Consider the following 21,325-nt stretch of genomic DNA (forward strand, 5'->3'; position numbering starts at 1 on the left):
ATTTGCTTTGGAGAGCCTTGGGGGAGCCTTGAACTTCTAATTAAATTGGCTCCAAGCAGGTGGAAAGGAGGCAGCTAGGCGGAGGGCACGGAACAGCTGCGGAGAAAGGTGGAGGGGGCCTGTCTCCGCTCAGCCGGTGGATGGCCCCTCACCGCGTCGGTTGGGGTTGACTCAGAAATACAACTTACTTTTCCTGAGGAGCGTCCCCCCCACCCCTCAACACTGCTTGCCCCCAGTGGCTGTCCTAGAGAAATGTCCTAGAGACAACTCTTCTAGTGTTGTCTCTTTTACTCTGGTTCACAAAGGTCCCTTCTCTTCTGTCTCCATTTTCTATCATTCAAGGGTGGGAACCTGTTTGTCACCATGGCACTATTTTTTTTTATTTTTAAACAAAAAAGTTCTAAATTAGTCAAAATACAAAATTTGCTATATTTAAGTGCACAATTGCCCATCCGTCTCCGGAACTTTTTCCTCCCCGATGTGAACTCCGTAGCAAAAAAAAAGTAATCCCCCATCAGCCCCTGGAAAGTCATCCATATAAGTCCTCCAGGTCCCTCACATACGGGGCAGGATGTCCTCCTTTTACAAGACCGAGTGTTAGTCCAGTGCTGGGTTGTATGATGATTCTGTATCTAATGTTTGGAGGAACCACAAACTCTTCCGCGGCAGGGATACCTCTTCCCATTCCCACCAGTGCTGAGCGAGGGCCGCGTTTCCCCACATCCTCACCAGGGCCTGCCACCTGGATGCCTGTGGAGTGGAGTGTCTCGGTGGCTTTCTCTCACACTCTCCAGTGAGTCGTAATGTTGACACCCTTCACGTGCACATTGACTGCTGTTTGCGTGTCCATCTTCTCTGGAGGAATTTCTCAAGTCTTTCCCCCATTTTTCATTATTCTCTCTCTGCCTCCTTTCCTCATCACCTTCCTTCTTCCCTTCGTCCCTCCCTCCCTCCCCTCCCTCCCTCCCTCCCCTCTCTCTCTCCCTCTCTCCCCCTCCTTCCCTCCCTCTCTTCCTTCCTCCCTCTTCCTCTCCTCTCCCCTCCTCCCTCCCTCCCTCTCCGCTCCTCCCTCCCTCTCTCTCTCCCCTCCTCCCTCTCTCTCTCTCCCCTCCTCCCTCCCTCTCTCTCCCCTCCTCCCTCCCTCTCCCCTCCTCCCTCTCTCTCTCTCCCCTCCTCCCTCCCTCTCTCTCCCCTCCTCCCTCCCTCTCCCCTCCTCCCTCTCTCTCTCCCCTCCTCCCTCCCTCTCTCTCCCCTCCTCCCTCCCTCTCTCTCCCCTCCTCCCTCCCTCTCTCTCCCCTCCTCCCTCCCTCTCTCTCCCCTCCTCCCTCCCTCCCTCCCTCCTTTCCTATCTGAGGATGGACTCCAGGGCCTTGGCAAATGCTCTCTCCCTGAGCTTCACCCCAGCCTCTATTCTCTTTTGGCCTGCATTTACGGCCTCTCTCCTCCTTGAGTCTCCAACCACTTGGTAGTAGTAGCAGAGTCAGAGCAAAGGCTGAGCAGGATGCCGCCTCCGTTGGCCTCAGGCAAGCAGCCTCTGTCTTCCGTGCTTCTGTTTCCTATCAGTAAACTCCCTGCCCGGCTCAGAAGTTGAAGATAATGTAAGGAAGGGTTGCCTGGGGCAGCCCCCATCCCGCCCAGGCTTCCTATGAACTCGGCCTTGTTCTTATCTCCCTGTGGTAGACTTCGATTGTGGCTGCAGCCTGGCTTGTGCCTTCTGTTGCTGGAGAATTCTGAGATGGATGCTGTCAACAGAGCCCAAGGCAGCCACAGCAGTTCAGAGTGTGTGGTTGGAGGGGCCCCTTTACAACACAGTGTGCCAGCAGCAGCTGATATGGCCTTCGGTGGGCAGCCGTCCATCCGTCAACCTGCCAAAGCTTACCGATACACAGTTTATCCGGGGAGGGAGAAACATGATTTGGAAGTGACCCTGAAGGCTGCAGAGCCAGAGGCCAGGTACATTTGCATATGTGGGAGGGGAGGGGGCATCTAGAACATTCCCCCAGGAGCTTGAACTGGGACCCAGTGTCCATGACTCTCCTCACAGCAGTAAGACTTTAGGTTGTGCCTGCTCCAAGGTCTCCAGCCTTGGATTGGATTTAGACCCTCCTCTGTCTACCTGCCAGGTGCCCACCCCTCTTCCCAAGATACCATGGAGCAAAGTGTCCCAGCACACAGCGGCTTTCCGGATACTCCCCCGTTTCTCTACTAACCCCTAAACATGGTCTTGATTCCTTCGAGAGGCACCCCCCTGAGCCGTCCACAGACAGCAGGTCTCAGTAGAAGTCGGCCCCTCCGTCAGGGCAGGTGTACAGATTCTCATCAGACTCTGAGTTTGCTGGAGCTTGCAAATGCTCCCTGTGGCCTTTAGAGGTGCAGTTTCCTTGGAGATGGCGACATCCGACACCTGGGCACTTGCCTGACGGTGGACCAGATTTTATTCCTGGCAAGAACCGGGAAGCGGGTCTCTAGACAGAGCCAAAGCCGCCATCAGCCAGCATCAGGGTTTTCATTTCGAAGCCAGCGAAGCGCCACAGAGCGAGACCCCTTTGATGTGATAATGTGAAAATGAGAATTGATTTAAAAAAAAAAAAAAGATCACTGCCATTTAATTAACCTGTGTGCTGGCAGCGATCAGTTACAGACATTTAAATGAGTAACACACAGCCGACTCTCTTCATACGTGCATGTGTCAAGGGCTCGGGATAAGGGTTGAAGTCTTAGTTCTCTAGTGAACAGGACGGGCTCTATTTCCTTCAGGCCTCCACGAGCAGAGCAAGGTCTTCAGCCCTTCTCTGTTGTAAGGTCTTTCGGGACGTGGAGTACAGTGATGATTCTGTTCCACCATGATCCCACTTCATGAGGCTAATGGTCTGGCACCACCAGAGTCAGGACAGCGTGGTCCATAAGCCATTCTGGCCCACAGCTGGATTTATAAATAAAGTTTTATTGAGATGCTGCCTTCCATCTTTTTCTTTCGTTTCCTTCTTTTTCACTTCCCATTTCCTTCCCTCCACTCTCTTCCATCTATCTCCCTCCTCCTTTCTCCCATTCTTCCTTCCAACTTTTTTCCTTTCTTCCCTTCTCATTTCTTTCTTTCCAGTTTGCACGTGTACCTCAGGCAGTGAGCCTTTTCATCAAAAGATACTCCCCTGTAGCAAAGTTGGAAGCTCTCCCATCCTCCTCCTCATTCTTCTCTCTCCTTCACCATACACCTTTGGAGTTCTTCAAACACATCATACAAACATGCAGGGAATATTTAAGCATAATAGTTATGTGTTTATACACATTTATGTTTAAATACTGTTTGTATATGAAAGCTCATACTAAATATGTTGTCTGGGAATTTTTGTTCTTTACAAATCGGTATGCCTTGGGCTTTTAAACAACTGTTTAATCAGGAGCCATAAAACCTTAGCTCATGGACTAAATCTGGCCCAAGTCTGTCCAATCAATAAAGTTTTATTGGGGCTCATCACGTTTTATGGTGTCCTGGTTATCTGTAATTGTCAACTTGTCACCTAGAACTATTTAGGGGAGAGACTCTCAACTGAAGAATTGCCTGAGCAAGATTGGTCTGTGGACATGTCTGGGGGGGCGGGGGGCAGTTGTCTTGATTGTTAATTGGCAGAGAAGGGTTCAGCTGGGAGGCACCATTCCCTAGGCGCTGGGCCTGAGCTGTGTAAAGCTAGTGCTGAGCATAAGCCTGATTGACAGGCAGCAAGCCGGGTCCTCCGTGGTTCCTGCCGCCCTTCCTTGGGTGTGAGTGAGTCCCTGTCGGTCATGCTTTGTGGAAGAGTGAGCAGGCCTGCCTTCAGGATTCCTGCTGGAGTTCCCGTTCTAACCTCCCTCCGTGATGGACTGTGACCCGAAGTATCAGCCAGATAAAGCCTTTCTTCTCCTAAGTTGCTCTGGTCAGGGTGTTTGTTACAGCAAACTAGATAGAATACACGACACATGCCTGTTTATTTACATATTGCCTGTGACTGCTTTTGAACGGCACTGTCGAGTTGAGTAGTTGCCATGGAGACAAGACAGCCCAGGAAGCCTGTGACCTTTGCTGTCTGGACCCTTACAAGTTTGTTAGCGTCTGCTGACAAACCTCCCCTTTTCTTCTTACCGAGCATGTAATATTCCACAACACAGTTGCATAATATTTAATTAAGATGTCCCATTATTAAGGCACCTACTATGCTGTGAAATGGGGACCTGATGCATGGGCTGTATCTGGTGTGACCTCGTTGCTGGGGAGGGGACTGACCCCTGAGCCCTTGAAACTTATGACTGTGATGGTCTCCTAGCTGTGCGACTGTGTTCTTGAGGCTGTCTCAGAGGGTGGGGTTGGGTTCCATTTCCAGCCACTTCAGCCTCAGCAGCTGAGCTCTCAGGGCCTGAAGTCTTGGCTCCTGGAGAGTCTGAGCAGATGCTGTCCTCTGCACAGAACTCTGTTTTAGAACACCAGCTCCTTCTACCCTATCGGTGATGATGGCATAGGTGAGCATCACACTGTGGAGTGACCCCAGAGAGAGCATCTCTAAGGCGTGGGGAGTCGCCAGAGGGCTTGTTGGAATGCAGACATCTGGGACCCACCCCAGAGGTTTGAGGAGCTGGGTTTGCTGCACAGACTCTGGCTTTAGGGTAACTTTGAGCCTCTGATGTTTAGAATGAAGAACCGCAGGGGTGGGGTGTGGCTCAGCAGCAGAGCCCTGGCCTGTGGGGCGCGAGGTCTTGGATTCTGTCCCTAAAACTAAGGAGCCGGTGGGGAGGAGGAGAGGCTGATTGGGTTGAAAGGAAGAACAAGAAGAGGGGGAGGGGAAGAGAGAGGGAAGGAAGCTCACACAGCTTCACATGGTGACAACTGAGGGACGGATGAGGGGTCTTGGACTGCAGATGGCAGAAGCCAGCCACCTGGGCAGAGTCTGAGCCTGTTTGGACAGTTGTGGGCCAGTTCCCAGGATGGTTCAGAGAGTCGTGACCCTGTCTCGCAGAGGATCATCACCAGGCTGGCTTAGCCGGAATGACCCGTCAGGTTCTGTTGACGAGCCACCACCCGACCAAAGGAACTTCAAACGCTTACTCCCTCCTGCCATGGAGTCCCCCCCCTCAAGATCTGTGTCCCTCGGTGAGATTCCAGTGGATCTGATGGGGTGCTCAGTGACTCAAGGAGGCCATTGTCCTCTGGGTGGCATCTCCAAGTGACCTGTGTAGGAGAGCGACAGTCCCCAAATGGGGTGGGGTGGATGCCAGGTCGCCTTAAGTCAGACATCTCCTACAGGGCAGCAGCACACAGACCATGGGCTCTGATATTTAACACGCATGTCTGGCAGAGCAGGGAGACTGCCGTAGGTGAAGGGGTCCAGTTGCCCTCAGCGATAGGCGCACCCTCTATCCTAATTTACCCCTAACGACCAAGCTTTGTGGCAAGCTTGCCAGCTGCACGCACTGAGTGTATGCCAAAGGCCTCACTTAATAGCCCCCAATTCTTTAAACTCACAAGGGAAAAAGAGCCGAAGGCCTTCTTGGAATCCCCGAAGGCCAGCCATGAGTGACCATGCTCACCCACCCTTACTGGGATCCTTCACGTAGACTCATCTGCCCCACATAATCAAGGGGCAGCCAGGGAGCCACAGAGGGGACCCCACCGAGTAAATAAGAAGTCTCGAGCTCAAAGCGGCAAGGACCCTGATTGGGCCAAGGTCACTGTGCTAAGAACGGAGGAGAGCGAGCTGCCTCACAGACCCAGGGAGCTGGGGACTACGGAGCTCTTGAGACCATCTGCGCCGCTGAGCCCTGTAATTTACGGGCGGGGAGTTGAACCTAGTGGATATTTATTACGTGGCTGGCCCGAGGAGTCCAACCCACAACCCTGCTTGTGCTGAGAGCCCCCCAACCTCTGGTGTCCGGGAGAAGCCGCTCTCTTGCCTTGGAGGCTCTGATGGCTGGAACCCTCGGAACCACCAGATAATAGCCACTGGTCTAGACACAGTGGCCATACCTACTCAGCTTTGTAAGGATGCATTTGTGTGTGTGTGCGCATGCGTGTGTGTGTGTGTGCCTGTGTGCGTGTGTGTGCGCAAGTGGGTGCGTGTGTCAGTGTCATCTCAGGAGTTAGTCACCTTTGTTGTTTGGAGACCGTGCCTCTCATTGGCTTGCAGGTCATCAACTTAGCTAGATTAGTGGCCAGGAAATGCCAGGGATGCTCCTGTCTCTGCCTCTCCCACACTGGGATTACAAGCACATGCTATCATGCCTGATCTTTTATTTTGGGGTTGGAAGGGGGAAGGTGGTTCATCACAGGTTTTTTTTTTTTTCTGTGTAGCCCTGGCTGTCCTCAAACTCATTCTGTAGTCCAGGCTGGTCCCGAACTCACAGAGATCCGCCTGCCTCTGCCGACTGAGTGCTGGGATTAAAGGTGTGCGCCACCACTGCCCAGCTCATGCCTGACTTTTTTTTTTTTTTACATGGGTGCTGGGGATTTGAACTCAGTTCCTAATGCGTGCATAGAAAGCACTTTTCTGACTGAGCCATCTCCCCAACCTCCAGATTAATTTTCTTCCTGAGGAGAAAGGGGAGAGACTGGGAAATGGTGGCGCATAGAGGGTAAAATATTCATCCAACTCAAGTACGTTTTTTCCAGTTTGCCCTCCGGCTTGGGTGGGGAAGGGTCTTTGCTGGCTCACACCTCAGCAGGGTAACTGTTAGTGCTGACCCTGGGTACTGTCACAGAGCAATGTCTGAGTCTTGTGAGCCTTTCCTTGCCAGGAGTTCCAAGCAAATCTAAATCCTAGTGTGGCTGGGGTATATGTTAGCACAAAGCGCTTCGGAGCCAGGCTGAACCTGGTTCAAATCCTGCCTCCACCTCTTCGGTGCTGTGTGACCTCAGTGGAGTTGCATAGTCTCTCTGACCATCTGCTTGTTCGTCTTGAGACAAGTCCCATCTCCATGAAGAAGATGACCTGATGCCTTTGTATATATATATATAATTATTGGCACGGAAGCAGGGGGCTTGGAAGTCATGCTGTTTGATCTCCCCGGCCCTTCCCCTCAGCCACCTTCTTCCCAGTTTCTGATAGCAGTCAGTTGACTCTCTCTCTGCCCCACTCTCTGACCCCAAAGCGAAGCCAGGAGGAGAGGGAAGAGGCTAGCCTGGTCATTTCTCTAGGGAGACCGTCATTTATTGGGTTGACAGAACCCTGGCCGCATCCCACCGGCCCCAGGGAGACAGTGAGCAGAGACCTCTGAACCAATTTATCTTGGAAATTGTCTTTTTTCTTCAGGCAGAGGGAGGAAGGAGGAACTTGGAAGGCAGCATCTAGCCAGATGCCCTGCGAAATCTGCCCCAAATCAACCATCCTTTTTAATAACGAAGGTTGTCATGAGCCCCGGTTGAGCCCCGGTTCAATCGGAAATGACAGACTGTGTAAATATTTGCTCTGTAACTGATTTATGGGGTAGGGAACAACAAAAAATAAGATTAGTCACTAATCATGGGGAGATCAGGAAGCTGGGATGCCAGGACCCACTGCCTGGAAGGCCCAGGCCCTGACTCAGGTCAGTGCATCCTCTGAGGATGGTGGGAGACGCAGGGGTGCTGTGTAGGGGTCTTCACCTGGGGGTGCGGGCTTGTGGATTATTCTGTAGGGGAGGCTTCCGGCAGCATAGTCTGTGTCTGAGACCAGCTTCTAGCCAGATGCTCAGCTATGAGCCCAGAATGGGCTTTTCCTTGAATCTGACAGCTGGCGAACTTCCTGCCCAGATGGGTGCCTTTGAGAAACAGGAGGGAGTGTGTGTGGCTGTCTTTTAGGGTGAGGTTGACAGACTTGAGTCCTCCTGAGTATACGAACTATTGAGAAGGCCGATAGTGGGCATCATCAATCCTTCTGCAAAAGAATTATGGTCCCTAACACTCATCACCCAGCCCCTGGCATCACAGGGCTGGCATGGCCTTCCTGGGTGCGGTGGCCCGCTCCCCTGTTCCGAACTTCCTGCAGGTTCAACTCCACACAGCTACTCAGAGCCAACACCTGCTGTCACAGCTCTACCCTCAGGATGGCTACTGGGTCTCACCTCCCCGTAGCATCTAGATAAAGTGGAATTCTGGATGAGCCGATCCCTTCAGGTTTATTGACCCCCCCCCCCCCCTTCCTGGGTCACCAGCGTGGGGAATCCATGAGGACCCGTGCTGCAGTGTGTAAGAACCCATGGTCTTCGCCCATCTGCAGATTCATGCTGGTGTCTGTACTGGAGCTGGGGAGATGGCTCCGTGGGTAAAAACTTGCCTTGCAAGCAAGCAAGCAGGAGGACCCGAGTTCAATCCCCATCACCCATGTAAAAAATCTGGGGGTGGTATTGGGTGCTTTCAATTCTAGGGCTGGTGGGGTGCAGGGAGAGGCAGACTACAGGACAAGTTGGCCAGGCGGATTAGTTGGATCAATGAGCCCCAGTGAGAGACACTGTTTCAAAAAGCAAAATTCAAACCAAAACTAGAACAGAATGAAAAAAATGAGCAGCACATGAGGAATGACACCCAATATCGACCTTGACCTTCATGCAGACTTGCGCACACCCACCCACCCACACACCTATACATACACACGCACAGCCCCCACAAACATGACTCACAGAAAATGTCCTTACCAGTCTCATATACTATCAAGGCATTATGCTAGCCCTGGGGTCCATAAAGAACTGGTCAGAGATGACCCCTGCCCTTTAAACAAGAAGGAGACCCCAGTGTCCATGAGATGATGGGAAAAGCAGCCATGTGCTTCCAAACTGGGGTCCGAGCTGTGGGAAGCCATGTCTGCTGGTGATGGGGCCTCAGCTGTCTTGAGAGGAGGAGAGGGGGATGCTGGGTGGAATCTGGGTGTCAGGGACAGACGTTGTCCAGCGAGCCAGGTAATGGGAAGTGGGATTCAGGGGCAGCTTTGAGTAGCGCCTTGGACTTGCCTACTTTTGGGAAGGTGTGTTAGGACCTGGGGAACCCCAGTGTGGGGGCCAGGGGCTCCTCGTCTGCTTTTGGAAAGACCCTTCTTAGGCTGTGGCCCTGATAACTCAGGGGTCCAGGGTCTCTTGCTGATGGGCTGACATGAAGGCAGGGTTGAGTGTGACACCGTTATTCCTAATGTTTCAGGTCCTGGCAGAATAGATATTGGAACGTCCATTTGGACCTGCACGCCTTGCCTCTTTCCGTATTCCATCTGAGCATTCACTCTGACACAAAGCCATGATTAATGGGCAAGGAGAGGCAGCGGTTTAATTTACCTCTTCCTCAAATCGGGGCTTTGACCTAGCCCATATTTTCAAGGGTGTATGTTTACACTCTACACACTATATGTGTTTTAATTTCTAGGATTTTTTTTTTGGGGGGGGTCCCCTGTAGCTCAGGCTGGCCTTTGACACTATGTTGCCAAAGATGACCTTGAACTTCTGATCCTCCTGCCTCCACCTCCAGAGTTCAGGGGTTACAGATGTCCACCACTACACCCAGTTTCTGTGGTACAGGGGACCAAACCAAGGACTTGATGCATGCTAGGCAAGTTCTCTACCAACTGAGCCACATCCTCAGCTCTTTTCTAGGAATTTAGAGAGAACCATGTTTCTTAGTATGTCAACCAAATCTGTGACACCAGTTACAAGGGAACTTAGAGCATCTAATTGGGAAACAGAACTCCACCTCCAGTTTGATCTTGAACTTGGAATGTGTTGAAAAAAAGACATGTATCTCAGTGGACTACATCGCACTGTATCTGTCACTCTGCTGCCTGGGGCCTTATTTTTTCTTTCTTCGAATAAAATGAGAGAGAAACAGTTGCAGATGCCACTTAAATTATGTCTTATTATTGAAAAACAGTATTCCTGTTACTAAATTGAAACAGTGGAGACGAGTCTAAAAGTAACGAGGTGTCTGTCTCTAAAACCCACAGCCCCCACCCCTCCACCAGGCTGCCAACTGTTTCCTCGTGTGGATCCTTCTAGAAAGTGTAGATACAGATGTCCCTGCCCGCCTCAGGATGGCTCTGCTCCTGATTTTCCTAGTTTACAGTGGCGTGAAAGCAATTTGCCTTCAGCAGAAACTGCTCGGGAGCTGGATTTTCGTCTCTCCCCAGGCTGGCAGGATTCAGTGTGATCTCTCTACGATGGGCAGTGGCAGTGAGCCGTGGTTCCCGTCTGTCACACATTCTGAGGGGACAGCCGCATTTCCGTACTGGGCTGGGTTGCTGAGCCTCGAGGCTCGGTCAGGTGGGTGGGTCTGATGCATTTTCAGTCCATGATAGTTTCACTTGACACTGGGACTGTCAGCTGAGGAGCATCCGTGCTCTTGGGTGTGTGCCCTACTCACCCATACGATATACCAGCTGAGGAAGCAGCAGGGGTCTCCCTACATCCCCTCTCCCCTTAATCGGTTAGCTTGCCCTAGAGAGCTGGGTCCCCATGGTCTACCCTCCATCTCCATGGTCCCACCCTGGCCCAAACCATTATTCTCTTGCCTGGGTGCCCCCCCACAGCCTTTTTCCCAATGACATTTTTTTTTTTTTTCTGGCGATGGAAATGGAACCCAAGGCTTCATGCATACCCGGAAAATGCTCTGCCACTGAGCCATGCCTTCCGCCCCTCACTGGGGAATTCTAGACGAATGCTCTGTAATGGGGCCAACACCCCACCCCAGTTCCTCTTTAATTAAAAAAAAATTAAGATTAAAAATATTATGGTGTGTGTGTGTGTGTGTGTGTGTGTGTGTGTGTGTGTGTGTGTGTGTGTGTGTAAGTATGGGGGCTTGCACATGTCACAGTACATGCGTAGCGGTCAGATAGACAACCTTTGGGAATTGGTTCTCTCCTTCCACCATGGGTCTCAGGAATCAAATTCAGATCGTCGGGCCATCTCTCCCAGCCCCGTTCTATACTTGCCCCGTCAGACTCCATCCGGCACTTTAAGTGGCGAGATCATTTCAAGACACAGTTGATATCATTCCCTTCCAGCTTCCTGGGGCTGTTGAAAAAGGATTCAGCTCTTCTTCTGACAGGGGCAGACAGGATCTGCAGAGGTCTGGCCCGCTGCCCCCAGCCCGGGTTCTGAGTTCCCTGCCCTGGCCTTGCTTCCTTTCCATGCCCTCCTGACGGCTCCCTTGCCTTCCTCCTGACCCCAGACCTTCCTAAGACTCACTCCTCCCTGATGCCCAGGGTTCCACGGAATGCAGCGTCTGTCCACTCCCCAGGTGCAGTCATGCTGTCAGATCTTACTTCCCCGGACATGTTTGCGGGACACCTTGGAACAAAGAGACATCTTTTATTTTTATTTTATTTTATTATTATTATTATTATTATTATTATTATTATTATTATTATTTTTGGTTTTTCAAGACAGGGTTTCTCTGTGTAGCTTTGCGCCTTTCCTGGAACTCACTTGGTAGCCCAGGCTGGACTCGAACTCACAGAGATCCGCCTGCCTCTGCCTCCCGAGTGCTGGGATTAAAGGCGTGTGCCACCACCGCCCGACTCGAAGATACATCTTTTAAAGACACAGTGACACAGAGGACCATACCCACAACACATCTCGGTCCTTCCACTCCGTAACAGATGTAGGTGCCCCCCTCCATCCTGACTCTCTCCAGCTGGGGGAATGGCGGTAATGTGATGGACCACTCCACTCTGAGGCACAGTGAAGATGCTTTCAGTCTTTGGCGAGGCCCAGTTAATTTTGCTACTACAGGAATATAAATATCTGACAAGGGAAAGGAGAGGAGGGAGAAGGGGAGGGGGTAGGGAGAGAGAAGTGGGAGAGGAAGGCTGGGGGTGGGCAGAAGAGGGAGAGAATTGGAATTTAGAGGGCTCCACTGGCCAGGCATGCTTCTAGACCTTGAACATCAGTGGACGAGGCAGAGCTGGAGGCCAGTGAGATGGTTCAGCAGGCAAAGGTGCTTGTTACCAAGTCTGGCCATCTTATCTTGACCTCTGAGACCTACAGGGGACAGAACCGATTCCTGCAAGCTGTTCTTTGTCCTGCACATGTGTCCTGCAGGGGGACACCACACACACTCACACACTCACACACACACACTCACATACACACACACACATACACACACACACACACACGCACACACACACAGAGGTAGAACTATGATCCCATTTTCTTAGTAAAGAACTCAAGAGCAAATGCAGTGTCCCAGTTAGAAGAGGGATTTGAGGAGGGACTTTAAGGCAGGGCCAGCACACTGTGGGGCACCCGGTGACCAACCCATGAAGACGACAGGTCCGAAGGACCACCTTGAGATGAGCGTGAGACCATAAACCTGGCAACGGAATAACAGGGGCGCTTACTCATTCTGGAGGGTGGGATGTCAAGATTAAGGGCTCAGTAGGTTGGTTTCTTACGAAGCCTCTCTCCTTGGTTTGCTGGTGACCCCCTGCTCACTGGGACCCCATGGGTTCTGTGCACGTGTGTTCCTCTTAGAAGGACACCAGCCCCTACTGGGTTAGGATCCCATCCTTCATCCTTATGACCTCATCTAGTCTTAACTTCTTGGCTTTTTTCTTTTATTTCTTCCTCCTCCCTGGGTCTCTTCAAGACCCAGGCTCCCATTATACTTTTGCATTCTAAGATCTGGGGGAGTAAAGACTTCAACATATGGATTTTGGGGGTGGGGATAATCCATTCCAAGCCTGGGAGGTGGGAGACCTTGAGGGACAGGGATGCACCTTGAGTGCCTCATCTGAGGACAATTCCTACCCTCTTCATACAGAAACAGTCAGACTGTTCCTGTGACTTGCTCTCAGACCTTTGTGTGTCCTGAGTCAGGGGTCCAGGGTGAAAGGAAGTCTTTGGTCTTCTTCACGGACGCATGTCTATCTTCACTCGAGTGCTGACCTGCCTCCCCACAGGAGAGACTTTGCCCCTATCTAGAAGCAAAAGCACTTCTTGACAAAGGAAAAAAGGAAGGACCCCAGTAGCCCCCTCTGGATTCACCAGCAGCCAACTGCAGTATTCCCACCCAGCTCACTGGCTCCTTAAAACAACCCTGGTAGAAGTTACTTGTAACGGCAAAGACCTTGGGACTCAGAGAGGTTAAGCTGTGTGACCTTTATCACACAGCTCCTCAAGGGATACATACACAGTACAACATTAGAATAGTTTCTCTAATTTGATAAATGACCGTGATGCCACCGTTGGTCATTTTAACCCTTCAGTATCATTTATTACACTCGAGGCTCAGCGGTTATCACCTCTGCCTACTTCCAGGGCCCTTCATGACCCTAAAACAAACAGCAAAACAGCGCTTCCACGTGCACTTGGGTGGGCCCCACGCCCCTCCCGTCCTCCAGTCCTGGCAACCACCAGCCTGCTGTCCATCTCTGTGAACTTACCCCGTTCTGATTGTTTTATATAAACTGGAATGTGTGGGTCTTTTGTGACTAACTTTCTTCCTGAGGCGTGACAGCTCTGAGGGTCACTCATGTTTAGGCTATGAGTTGGAACATCATAAGATTGCATTGCATTTGATTATCCGGGCAGATCACATCTGTCTTCTTTCGCCCAGTGATGCGCATTTGGTTTTTTTTCTGCCCTTTGGTGGTTGTCAGTGTTCATGTGTCAAGTGTCAATGTCCATGGACACTTTCTGTGGAAGATTTATTTCCCATTCTTTTGGGTACATATCTAGGTAATAGGACTGTTGGGTTGTCTAAAACTCTGGTTTTACACGGTCAAAGTGTGACCGAAGTGCTTTCCGTAGCGGCCACGCACCAGCCGGTGGCTTCCCGTTCTCCATGTCCTCATCAGCACGTGGTATTTGAGCACCTCGTGTTTGAGCATGGCCATCCAGGAAGAGTGGAGTGTAGCATGTTGTTGGTTTGATTCGTGTCTCCTGTTTCTCCGTGCATGCTTGTTGGGTCTTCATTTGTCTTGCTGGGGGGAAAATGTCTTTTTCAAACCCCTTTCTCACTCATAACTCATTTTTATCTTTTAAAATTATTGTCTAAAACCCATATTTTCTAAGCAATAACTTTCATGTAGAAATGCAAACTCATCCATCTACCCTCCATCCATCTATTCATCTATTCATCCACCCATCCATTCACCCACCCATCTACCCATCCATCCATCTACCCATCCATCTATCTACCCATCCATCCATCCATTCATCCATCCATCCACCCATCAACCCACCCATTCATCCACCCATTCATCTACCCATTCATCCATCCATCCATCTATCCATCCATCCATCCATCCATCCACCCATCCATCCATCCATCCATCCATCCATCCACCCACCCACCCACCCATTCCACCCACCACCCACCCACCCATCCATCCATCCATCCATCCATCCATCCATCCATCCATCCATCCATCCATCCATCCACCCATCCATCCACTTACTCATCTGCCCACCCATTCCCGTCCTTCCCTTTCCCTTTTTCTGTTATTCTCTCATCTCATCTCTTTTCTCCCATCTTCCTTCTTTTCTCATTTCCCTCCTCCTCTTTTTTTTTATTCCCCATCTTTCCCCTTCCATCTCCTTTCCTTCTCCCCCCCCCACTTTCTTCCCTCTGTCTGACAGTTATTTACACAGCCCTCTCTGCCCTCGTGACTTTGGATTGGTAACCACATCTCTTCTGACATCTCTGAGCTGCTGGTTTGGATGTGGGACCCTCCAGTCTTGCTCTGATTTACACGACCTCATTGTCAGTGCCTCGGGATCCGCTAGGTGTCTGTGGGGGATGACCGTAGCTTTATGCTTAGGGGTTTGCCCATGTCCCCTTCCCCTGCCAAGGCTGGTGGTGGGTGTCCTGGGTATTTCAGGTAAAGCCTAGCCTGGCTTCAGTTCTCAGTTTCTTTCTTGGCTTTCTGCATGGTTGTATGGCCGTCAGATGTAACCAGAGTATAGCCATGCTCATGACAGGATGAGCCAAGCATGCTACCTCATAGATCCTCATGGTCTTGCATGGTCTTCTGGGAAGGGGACCAGTGTTCTTTCCATTGTCCAGGTGGGAAGTTGAAGCACAAAGAGGCTTTCTCATCCCTAATGACTCAAGTCCCGTCTCTCTGTCCCCAACAGCTGAGTACTGGCCTTGGTTTATACACCTCTTTAAATCCCCACTGCTGGCCCGTTTGGGGCGAAAGAGACTCACTGACTCTCCTCGCTTCCTCATTTTTTTCCAGCCTTGGGCAAGGGACAAGTTACCAGATGTGAGCTGCTGTAAGGGGGAGTACCTATCTGAGCCTTGCATCAGGCCCCTGAGGGACAATAAGTAGGACTGGCTGCTGCCCCAGGGGTACTGAGAGGGGTGGCTGGGCAGGCAGACATGTGTAGTCTCCTGCAGAGCGTGCCCTTTTTTTTTTTTTTTTTTTTAAAGTGGTACCCAAAGGAAGCCTAGAGACCTCCAGGACGGGCAGTTTGCAAGCAGGTTCTGCAGCAGCCACCAGAGGGCGCTCGGCTCCGTCCTGGGCAGATGGGAGTTTGGGGAGGGAGGTGGGTGGGAAGGCGTTGAGAGATGTAGTCTTACACCTAGCTCTCTTAGACCAGCTCGCTGGAGAAGGGAGGCAGTTCTAAACCAGCCTGTGAGGTGTGTTTTGGCGCCACGAGTGCCAAGCCGGGGGGCTGAGCGATGCAGCCGCGCCATCTGCCTGGTGCTTGTCCTCGGGGAGCCAGCAGTGAGGATGGGAAGGCAGAGAATCAGAATGTAGTGTGATAATCCCTCCTCCCTGCCCCCTGGGCCACAGCCTCCATTCAGAACGCCCACTTAAGCAGCACCTACGGTGTGCCAGGCAGCTCACTTACACAGCACCTACCTACTGTGTGCCTGGTGCCAAGCCAGACGCCAAGGATGAAACAAGGAAAAATCTAGAGTCACCGCCTTCAAGACTCGTGTTCTGCCAGGAAGATTACAAATGTTGGGGAAAATGGGAAAACATGACCATACAGATATGAAACAAACCAACAAACAAGAAACTGCTAGCTTAGGCCAGCGGGGGAAGAGGGCTATCTGAGAGGGCTTCCTGGAGGAAGAACACCTGTTCCTGCTGGGAGGTTGCAGAAGGAGACACGCCAGAACTGAGTTATCGAGACAGAGATCAAAGCGGCGGCGCAGAGGAGGGAACTCTGGGCCGCGGAGACAGGAGGGTCAAAGGTGAGGAGGCGACCGGACTAGGGTAGATATGGAGGATGGCTATCGGGAGCCATGGTCGGGATCTGGGGGTTCCTCAGAGAATAACGGGGGATACTAGGATGGAGAGAGTGAGGTTGTCCCAGAGAGCTAGAAGATGTTGCAGATATGATCACTTTCGAACTGGACCATGGAGTATGTGTAGGAGTTCGTCGAGCAGGGAAAGCAGCAAGACAACACAAAGGGCAGTCCCCGGGGGTGACTGGCCTCAGGGTGGCGGCACCCTGAGATCCGGCGAGACACGGACAGTTGGACACAGTTGAGATGAGGCCTCTGCTAGGTTCTTCCGTCTCCTTCGCTCCTGTGTCGTCCTCAGGGGAAAGAGGATGTCCTTCCTAGGATGACTTTAATGCTTTTAACGAGTCGATGCCCCGACATCCTTGATTCTGTCCCTGGGATGCCGCCTGCGCTTAATTCAGAGTAGCGGTGACGGCTGCCACCTCCACCGATGCTGTTAATACTCTCAGGCCTCCTGTTTGGTCAAGCGCAAGGTTTTAGACACTCGGTTTTGTGTTTATGCCTCGAGAGACACCCTGGCCCAACTCCCATCCGAGCTCAATCAGCACCTGGTTGGAGCCCCCGGCTCTTTAGCGCTTCCTCCCCATCTCCGTCCAGTGTGAAGACTCTCACTGGAAATTGACTAGCTTTACCTCCCAGGGATCTGCTTACAAGGAGTAGGTCCAGAAAAAATAAAAATAAAAAGAATAAAAAAATCATCCTGAGACCTGTTTTTTTTTTTTTTTCCTTTCTCTTGCTTATTCAGGACAGAGCTTTGCTCTGTAGTTCAAGCTGGCCTCAAAGCCAGCATCCTCCTGCCTCAGCCTCCTGAGTGCTTGGATTACAGGAGCGCATCACCACACTAGTCAATGGGAGTTGGGCTAGGGGTGTCTCTTGAGGCATAATTTTTTTTTTAAGTAAAAGAGTATACATTTTATAGTTGTTTGTAGGGTTACTATTGCTGTGATGAAACCCCAGGACCAAAAGCAACTTGGGAAGGAAAGGGTTTGTTTCAGCTTACACTTCTGTATCTCAGAGGGAAAGTCAGGGTGGGATCCTGGAGGCAGGAGCAGAACAGGTCATGGAGGGGTGCTGCTTACTGGCTTGCTCCCCGTGGCTTGCTCAGCTTGCTTTCTTACAGAATCTACAACTATCTGCCCAGGGCTGGAGACACCCTCATGGAGGTTGGGCCCGCCCCCATCAACTGTCAGTCAAGCCAATGCACCACAGCCTTGCCCACAGGCTAATCTTGCGGGGGTATTTCTTCAGTTGAGGCTCTCTCTTTCCAAGTGAGTGTAGCTGCTGTCAAGTTGACAAAAAAAAAAAAAAAAAAAAAAAAAAAAAACCCAGCCCGCCCGATGGTGCCTATAAAATATTATTCGAAAGACAGTTTATGTTAGTTTTAAGTCAATGTCAGGTGATCACGTGTTGGGTAAACGCCTTACTAGCAGGAATGTTCTAGAAGACTGAGAGATGCCCAGTTACATTCCAGCAGGCATGGTCTCTGCCACTATAGGTTGTGTTTGTGTTTCCTGGGTGCCCAGCTGTTGCCAGGTGGGCAGCGTTTATATTGATGGTGTAGATGGTACAGACAGACTCATCTCCCTGTCTCCTTGTTCTGCTTCCCTTTCAGAGCCAAGAAGAAGAGCAAACCCCTGAACCTCAAGATCCACAGCGGCGTGGGCAGCTGCGAGAACATCCCTGCCCAGCAGCGCTCCCCACTCCTGTCCGAGCGCTCCCTGCGGTCCTTCTTCGTGGGCCACGCGCCCTTTCTGCCCTCCACCCCACCCGTCCACACGGAGGCCAATTTCTCTGCAAGTAAGTCCCTGCTAGCCCCCAGGCTGCACTGACTGGGCTCACCAGACCCTCACCTGCGCAGCCAGCCACCTTCCCCCGCCAGGTTCAGGGTCCATGTGCTCTCCTCCCTGGCTTCTGAATCTCACAGGTCACCCCTGCCAGCCACCTCCCACATGTGCGGCTAGCTCCCGGGTCCTTAGATGGTTTTGAAGGGGGCATGATTGGCCCTTGGAGGTGACTGGCTGTCATGCATCCTCAGGTTCGGCTCTTTGGCTCTCAGGTGGGAAGGAAGGCTGAAAGTCAAGTCAGGGGTACATGAGAGGGAGCACCCATCTTTTCTCTCTCTGCTCCCCACCGCCTTTCAAACTGCTTGTCTTAGGGTTTCTCCATCCATGCGGGGTCTGTGAATGACATCATGCACGTTTTTTTGGCTGGTCAACTTGTATAACTTTTGCATCTCGGTGACGTATTGGGGTTCAAACCAGGTTAAGTGTGGCCTGGGATATATAGTCCACATTTACAAGTTGCTGCCAGAGTCGTGGTACTTATGACTTGAGTACAGATGGAAGTCCCTGGTGGCAGAGGGATGAGTTTCCAGAAAGTTCTGATCTTACCCAGAGGCACTATCTGCTAAAAGGTGCAGATGTGGGCAGAGGGGACTCCACTGAAGTGAGCCTAGCTGCTCCCCCAGCAAGAGAGTGTGTTGACTGATGGGATGTTTGGGGGAGGGGGGATGCTGGCTTCCGGAAGCACTGGTCCTGTGCCCTAGGGCTGCCACAGGTTGCTTGTGCTGTTTCATTGATCTGGTGGCCACTAGGCTAATTGCTGCCTTCAGTACCTTATTCTGGTCTTGCAACTGTCCATGGCAGACATAGATTATTTCCATAGTATAAATGGGGAAACTGAGGCTTGGGGACACCAGAGATCTCCCTCAAAGTCACACAGCTACCTAGTAGTTGGGTCAGGATTTGAATCTGGTTCTTCCTTTCCTTATCTTCCTCCATCCCCCTGCCCCTGCCCCAGGATGAAGCCCAGGCCCTCACCCAGGTTAGCCAAGCAAGTTCTACTACCAGGACAGTGTCTCACTAAATTGCTGGGCACTGTCTTCAACCTACTCTGCAGCCTCTGATACCTTTGAACTTAATTTTTCCTGCCTTAGCCTCCTTAGTAGCTAGGGCCTGAGTCTGTGTGCCAGATCCCTCCAAGATCCATGCAGAATGACGTTGCCTTCTCTAAATGGATGTCAGGGTACCTGGCAGGACAAAGGAGGGAGTGAGAGTCCCAGCTGGCCGAGTAATCAAGTCACTCCAAGGTTCGCCAACCGATTGTGTTCACGGGTCAGCCAAGATGTAAGATGTCCTTCTTCCAAGTCTCAGTTTACTGTGGGGGTGGACCCAATAAGTCCACCATGAGTGAGCATACCATGAGCTGACGAGCACCAGACACAGCCAATGTACTGACTGAGTACCAGAGCCTAGCGGCTGGAGCTGCACCCAGGCCCGCCCTAGAGAATCTCATCCAGGCATCCCCAAAGATGCTACACCCAGTATGTCTTAATGTACTAGAATACATCCATTTGCCGGAAGTTGGGCAAAATCATTGAGCCCAAAGCTTGTTTTATGAAAGTGTGAGTTCACTTATATGGTCTGCTGCGTAGCATTCCCTGCCGGTGTGAACAAGCTTTCCTGCCATCATTTGATGAGACCTGTGAACGATCACATGTCAGGGACAGCCCATGTCCTTCCTGTGGTGCTCAGGCATGTCTGGCTGGGTGTCCTCCACACCGCCATCTTTAGCCTGGCAAGCCATGAACGTGTGGCTCTTCGGCGAATGGTCTCCGATCCCAGCTGCCGTAGATGAGGCTATGTCTAATTAAAGAATCTATCAGATGAATGTGTTCCACCCCACAGGGATGTAGGGAGGAGAGGATGGGGGCGGTGCTTAGAGCTCCGTGGTGACTCAGTAAGGGGGAGTTTTGGAGAACGTGATGGAGTGATCTGAAACAGTGATGGAGATGAGAATACTAACAGCTGTCGGTACCAATAGTCATCGGCGCTCGCGGTGTGGTGACAGGGTCACAGGCCTTGTCCAAAGTCCCCTCCTCGCGGTGTGGTGACAGGGTCACAGGCCTTGTCCAAAGTCCCCTCCCTCATCTGATGTCTGCGTCACCATCGTCTATAATGTTGAAACTTTCATCATGCCCTCTTTAGAGATGAAGAAGCGGAGGCTGAGATTAAGGACCTGGTCATAGGTCACAAGGTCAGGAAAGCCGCGAAGGAGCGAAATCGTTCATTCTGCAAGACCACCTTCCTTGATCCCCCTGCGTTTTGATCGCCTTCCGCTTTCTTTCTGGTTTGGGGAGCTGTGCGGTGGTCTTGTGGAAGACGCCTCTCTGTTAGCATGCTGCTTTGGCACGTGTGACAACCCCCCCCCCCCGCCCTCCCCCCCCCCCCCCCCCCCCCCCCCCCCCCCCCCCCCGGGCTCCGCTGTTCACGTTCACTGCTTCATTGCATCCAGGTGGTGGCCATCCCTTGAGGGGAGCAGGCAGCTGCAGAGAGAGGCTGAAAAGCTAGCTCCTGGCAGCTTCTGCGACTCATTCATCCTGAGTGTCTTCCGGTTGAAGCTGAGGAATGACCTAGTACTCCCAAGTTTCGGCGTTAGCTGCCTGTGTGGCCCTCCGGCCCTCAGGGCAGCAGCCATTCAAGGACACAAGTGGCTCTAACTCTGTGACCTCCCTATCACAGTCATCATGGTAGCGGCTGGAAATCATATCCCAAGGCTAAGGAGGTAGTCTCCTTTAGCTGATACCTTGGAAGAGGCTATACCCTGTCTGGGGCTGTCCCTCCAGCCCCTGTGGCTATCCCTTCTATAAGCAATTCCTGTCCCTTGTCCTGGAAACAAGGGGAAGAGTTGACCACCCAGCCAAGAACCTGACCTTGTGCGTACCTGGAGGCTGAGTCAGATCCTGGTGCGGTGGGGGCCGTGGCAGCAGGCGGCAGTAATGGGTGATGGAGCTGAACCGCCGTGTTCCCACCAAGGCAACTGCTGGGGTTATAAAGATACCCAGGATGGGGCTGATTATATAATGGGGTTTAATGAGGCTTGAAGCCAAGGCTCATTACCCCTGGAAGAGGGAGAGGAGAGTTACACATCTCCACAGAGGTTGGCAGCTTGTGTGCCCATCTCACGATCAGGACCGATCAGAGGACGGTGGGGAGAACTGGTTTGGGGGTGGCAACTTCAGTAGGAAGTGTATAATCCCATAGGGCTGACCCAAAGGATCGTGCTCACCAGGTGCTGGTGTTGGTGCCTGGGTCCTGTCCCAGCACCAACCCATCAGACCCAGGAGTTGCTTGGAGTCTA

General features: G+C 51.8%; 1 protein-coding gene across 2 annotated transcripts in view; it reads left to right on the forward strand.

Annotated features, from left to right (window-relative positions):
- The window catches only part of Ksr2 (kinase suppressor of ras 2), a 379,014-nt gene that overhangs the window by 189,705 nt on the left and 167,984 nt on the right, over positions 1–21,325 (forward strand). For both annotated transcript variants that reach the window (XM_052755170.1, XM_052755169.1), the window contains exon 5: positions 17,799–17,983. In XM_052755170.1, the coding sequence (XP_052611130.1) occupies positions 17,799–17,983 (185 nt within the window). The remainder of the gene's footprint in view (positions 1–17,798; positions 17,984–21,325) is intronic.

The sequence above is a fragment of the Peromyscus californicus genome, unplaced genomic scaffold (assembly GCF_007827085.1).
Source record: "Peromyscus californicus insignis strain IS unplaced genomic scaffold, ASM782708v3 Scaffold_2__1_contigs__length_46816999, whole genome shotgun sequence".
Classification (NCBI taxonomy): domain Eukaryota; kingdom Metazoa; phylum Chordata; class Mammalia; order Rodentia; family Cricetidae; genus Peromyscus; species Peromyscus californicus.